The sequence below is a fragment of the Python bivittatus genome, unplaced genomic scaffold (assembly GCF_059951505.1).
Source record: "Python bivittatus isolate LINGU-HERP-01145 unplaced genomic scaffold, Pbiv_v1 ctg000980_np1212, whole genome shotgun sequence".
In the NCBI taxonomy this organism is placed as follows: domain Eukaryota; kingdom Metazoa; phylum Chordata; class Lepidosauria; order Squamata; family Pythonidae; genus Python; species Python bivittatus.
Genome location: NW_028277125.1, coordinates 34,421,549 through 34,426,834, shown reverse-complemented (window position 1 = coordinate 34,426,834; position 5,286 = coordinate 34,421,549). Strand labels below are relative to the sequence as shown.

General features: G+C 52.1%; 1 protein-coding gene across 1 annotated transcript; it reads right to left on the bottom strand.

The window, feature by feature from the left end:
* Nucleotides 1–241: 241 nt before the first annotated feature.
* FOXL2 (forkhead box L2) lies at nt 242–1,488 on the bottom strand. Its single transcript, XM_007422251.2, has one exon. The coding sequence runs from the start codon at nt 1,486–1,488 to the stop codon at nt 295–297; it is 1,194 nt and encodes a 397-aa protein (XP_007422313.2). The 3' UTR covers nt 242–294.
* Between the last annotated feature and the right edge of the window lie 3,798 nt (nt 1,489–5,286).

Below are 5,286 nucleotides of genomic sequence, written 5' to 3'. Positions count from 1 at the left end.
CAAAGGAGGAGGTTGGAAAAGTCCTCGGCACGTCACGCTGCCTTCACCTGCACCTGGAGAGGAGCCGTCTCGCTTCAGACACACAGAGTTTGCGGGGTTGCGGGTGTGTGTGTGTGTGCTCTCTTTCTGGCACTGAAAATTACTGCATGCGCTGGGCATCGTGGAAACGAAAACGATCAGGAAAGGCCCTCCGAGCTTTTCTTAAAAACACACTATACGCCTGAAGCTTATGGCTGGGAAGGAGCGGTGGGCTACAGGGCGGCCCCGCCGCGGAGATGCGGCTCGCCCGCCTCCTCAGATGTCTATCCTGGGGTGCAAGGCGCTGTGTTTGCTGTCGTGGTCCCAGTACGAGCAGTGCATCATGGTCAGCTCGGGCGGCTGGCGCGCGCAGGCGAACTGCAGGCCGGCGGCTCCGTTGGGCGCCGTTTGCGGTGAGGGGCTGCCGGCCGAGGCGGCGGCTGCAGCAGCCGCGGCGGCCGCCACCGCAGCCGCGCCCAGCTGCTGGGCCGTGTGGTGGTGGTGGTGATGGTGGTGGTGGGCGTGAGGGTGGTGGTGGTGGGCGTGCGGGTGGTGGTGGGCATGGTGGTGGCCCATGCCGTTGTACGAGTTCACCATGGCGGGAAGGCGCGAGTAAGGGCCGTAGGCTGAGGCGGCGCCGGTGGTAGCCACGCCGGGCCCGGCCGAGAGTCCCATTCCCTTCACGGCGCTGACAGGACTGAGGGCGCCCGTAACGCTGCCGCCGCCGCCGCCGCCGTTGCCTCCCGCGCTGCCGCCGCCGCTCTCCACCGCCGCCATTTGACAGGCCGCGTAGGAGCCGGCTGAGGGCGCCTGCGGCGGCGGCGGCGGCGGGGCGGGCTGTGCCAGGGACCAGGAAGCGGCCGCTGCCGCGGCGTTGAGGAAAGGCGCCTGCAGGTACTTGGCGGGTGGCGCCGTGAGGTAACCGTAGCCGGCCGCCTCGGCCGCGGCTCCGAAAAGGCTCTTGCCCGGCTGGAAGTGGCCTGTGGGCGGGCGGAAGGGCCGCTTCATGCGGCGGCGGCGACGGTAGTTGCCCTTCTCGAACATGTCCTCGCAGGCCGGGTCGAGCGTCCAGTAGTTGCCTTTGCGCTCGCCGCCGCCCTCTCGCGGCACTTTGATGAAGCACTCGTTGAGGCTGAGGTTGTGGCGGATGCTGTTCTGCCAGCCCTTCTTGTTCTTCTCGTAGAAGGGGAACTTGCCGATGATGTACTGGTAGATGCCCGACAGCGTCAGGCGCTTCTCGGCGCTCTCGCGGATGGCCATGGCGATCAGCGCCACGTATGAGTAGGGCGGCTTCTGCGACGGGTCGCCCTTCTCCGCCGCTGAGGCTCCGACCGACGACGGCGGCGCCTTGCTGGAAGCCGGGCTCAGTTCGCCTTTGGCCCCCGCCTCGCCCCCGCCGGGCTCCTTGGCCCGATGCAGCAGGGCCACTGTGTCCTCGGGCGGGGGCTCCTGGAAGCTGGTGGCCATCATGGCCCACCACCACCTGCTGCCGCGGCTCCCCTCGGAAGGTGGCGGCTCCGGCGGCGGCTTAACCGGGTCAGTCCTCCGCCGCGCCAAACCCCAGCGGCGGCTCCCCCAGGATCTCGCAGGAAGGTCTGCTGCAGCGGCCTCTCCCGCCTGCCTGCTTTAAACGCTGCCGCTTGTGTCTGGTGGGCTTTGGGGTCGCCTGCCTTCCCGTCTCTCTTTCAAGCGGCGGCCAGCGCAGCGTCGTTTCTGATCCGCAGGCTCCGATATCCACTCACTGCTCTTCAGGAGTAGCTCTTTTCTGATTTGTATGGGCTCCGGCGAGTTCCGCTTTCGTCAGGATCCTTCTCCCCCCCCCCCCCCGCACCCCCCAGTCCTGGGAGCCAGCTGGGCACGGGCGAGTTCATGGCAAAGTCACATTGCACGAGAAGGACACCCCAACCAGGAAATCATATGCGTAAGCCGGGGTGGGGGGTCGTGGAGCGAAGGGAAGTGTGGGGGTGGGATGGCAAACGCGCACACACATGCACGCACAAATCAGGAAAAAAGCGGCATCTTTTTACAGATGCAACTAATGCAGGAGGCAGCTTAGGCGGAAAACGGGGGTTGGGATGGGGAGGCGGAGGAGGAAAAGGAAAATCTTTCCATGCTGCAAGCTGATCTTCTGAGGAGTAGGGGGTTTCTTCGCGCGCAGCGGTGGAGGGGGGCTGGAGGTAGAAGCTAGAAATGGGCGTTAAAAAAGGTCGAACGGGCTCAGTCGCAGGGAAGTCGGCCGGAATAGAGTTGGGGACGCAGGAGCTTCTCTGCAACTTGTTGACTCCCACTTGCTGCCAAGGAAGCAGAGCTGGGCCCCTCGGACAACGCTGCGCCCCGAGTTGAAAGGTTATAAGGGCATTTACCAAGCGCGTCGGGGACTGACAGATGCGCGGTTCTTTCTGAGCGTTCTTACGCAGGCAGATCGATCAATAGAGCTGGTTGACCTGGCCAGGTGACATCTGTCTTCGGAGCAAAACAGTCGTTAACTCCCACGCATATCATGCTGTAGACATAGCTCTTTCCTTGCGACCTTTAGATTCATTCCCAGTTTTAAAAGAAAGGGAAAGCCCTCTGGCATTTCTCCTAGTTGCTTTCTTCAGACAAGCTATTTGAAAATAGGTTGTTGAGATAGTCGATTTCAAACACACTCCTGCAGGTGTGAATATATAGGCAGCTAGGGCAACGGGGAATGAAACAGGAAAGCGGAGGTGGGGGCAAACTGAGATGCTTTTCTGCAAGGCGACTGCTACAGGCCACAACTAGTGGCGATCTTCTCCACCCCTTGAACCAGGTCTCTCCCCCAAGCTTTCAGTCTCTGAGTCCCTTCTGGGAAATCCCACCCCAAAGTTGAGATCTCAGCCAGGCTTTGGACAAAAGCTGGTCAGTGGAGGAGCTGCTGGGTTTCAAGTTTCCAAAGTTGCCCCAACAGGTCATTTCTGTGTTTTCTTCCTGACCTATAAACCTGCTGATCTTCACCTGAACAGCCACCGTGCACAAGACTGTTACGGCCAAAGGACAGATACATCATTCAGTCTACCTGCTCATGGTAGACTGAATGATGTATAGAAAAGGGAGTGGATGTCAGGAAGGAAACCTTGAGTCAGGTCTCGAGATTTCTTTCCTAAAGTGCTTTTTTTGTTCATTCTGGCCTGACGGTACAATTCTTAAATATAAAAAAGCCTCAAATGCTTGTCCTTAGAAAAGGTTGTAGGAAAATTCTGAATGACTCCTTTCAGCATTGAACGGACAATATTTATTGTGCAAGTTTAACCAATTATACCTATATTTTTGAAGAAAGGAAACTTGGCAGTTTAATCCTATCAAAACCCATGCTGAAGTAATTCTCCTTGAATTCAGTGGAACTTACTCCTATACTAAGTGTGCATACCATTGCCCCCTTAACTGTTCTCTTTTTTTTAATAGATTTTTTTATCCCACCTTTATTATTTTTATAAATAACTCAAGGTGGCGAACATACCTAATACTCCTTCCTCCTCCTATTTTCCCCACAACAACAACTCTGTGAGGTGAGTTGGGCTGAGAGAGTATGACTGGCTCAAAGTCACCCAGCCAGCTTTCATGTGTAAGGCTGGACTAGAACTCACAGTCTCCAGGTTTGTAGCCTGGTGCCTTAACCACTAGACTAAACTGGCTCTCATAATTACATTACTGAAGGGGAAAATGTACTGATTTTATATTGAGAAGCATAAGAGTTAATTGGAGGCTTGCTCTGCCTCCCAAGTTAGATTTCAATAATATCAAAACATCATGGTATACAAAGACATTCACTTATAGAATCACATTTTTATATTAATTTATGAACCTATTTTTGTGTGTGCTGTTTATATACATTTATATATTATTTTTGTATGTATACGCTGTTGATCAGCATGGAACATTGTTGCAAACCTCTACTCATCAAATTTGGGAGCAAGTCTCATTGAATTCCATGGCACTGGCTTTCCATTTGTCTGAGTCAATAAAGTCAATTTAATTTGATTTATTTAATGTTAGAAATATTTAACACCCAAATAATAAATAGTGGAATCCTAATAGTGTGCATGCTTATTGGATTTCAGTAAAACCATTTCAGTAAAACTTAACTTTGCAATAGATATTACCTTAATTAAACTCTACAGAACGGACATGTTCAAGTATATGTTGTTGCTATTCATATATTTAAAAAGAGTTTCAGACTGGTGTAACCTAGTGATTACAGTTTTATTCAGAAAGACATTAAATATTTCTAATGAAATTTACTTTCAAGTTAGGATGCTTAGGACTGGAACAATGACAATATTGTGATTTTTTTTTACCTAATATTAGTAAAGTAGAAAAGAAGTGTGAAGGTTTTTTTTTCCTGTCTTGAAATGATCAGCATTTGACTCATACTTACATTCCCTCCTCAGATAGCATTTTAAAATCTAGAAACAAAATTCATAGGAAGTTCTAATGAGCAGAGTAACACATAACTTTCCTTTATATTTTGATGTAGTTATAAAACCCTTTGAATCGCCCTTTTGGCTAAATCTCTCAAGAAGTGCGTGAAACTTAAAACATGGTTGAAAGCCACCTTATGTTTACAATGGACATGCTAAAAAATAACCTAACATTATTCTGCCAAAGTCAGTGGCAACACTCCACTGATTAGTACCGATTCTGGATCTATAAAGCTATCTATAAAGCTATAAAGCTATCTATAAAGATCCTGCATCTATCAAATTCAGGTCACTATCTCTTTGAAATTTCAGCTCCTCAAATCAAGTGTGTGTGAGAGAAAAAAACTTTCTTAGCTTCAGCTGTATTGCACTAGGAAGGATTCTGGCTCCTTAGCCTAACCAAATGGTTAGCTCCTGCGTACATTCAAAGGCATTAAAAAAAAAATCTTTGGGAATACAGCGAAAATCGCAGGGGGACGTGCTTCTGAATCAGGCGCAAAGGGAACAAATCTCTGTGACTTCCAGTCTCGAAGTCTTGGATTCCTTCCTTCATCCAAAGCGCTCTGGAGCCTGGGGGTAGGAATGCCCTCTGGCTCCTGTCGCGGCTCTGCCCCTGGGTCTGAAAGTGCCAGTGTCCGGCCCCAGCGGAAACCAAGCCGGGGCGCCTGCTGAGATTCTGAGTTGCTGCTCTTTTGAGCTCGGTGGTGTTTAGTTAGTTAGGGCCAGTTCTTTCCTTGACCACCCAGGCCGGCCGGGGCTGCTCCGCGCCCGTCCACCGCCCCCCCCCCCAAAGGCATTTCCTTCCGCAGGTGTAGCAGCAGCAGCAGCA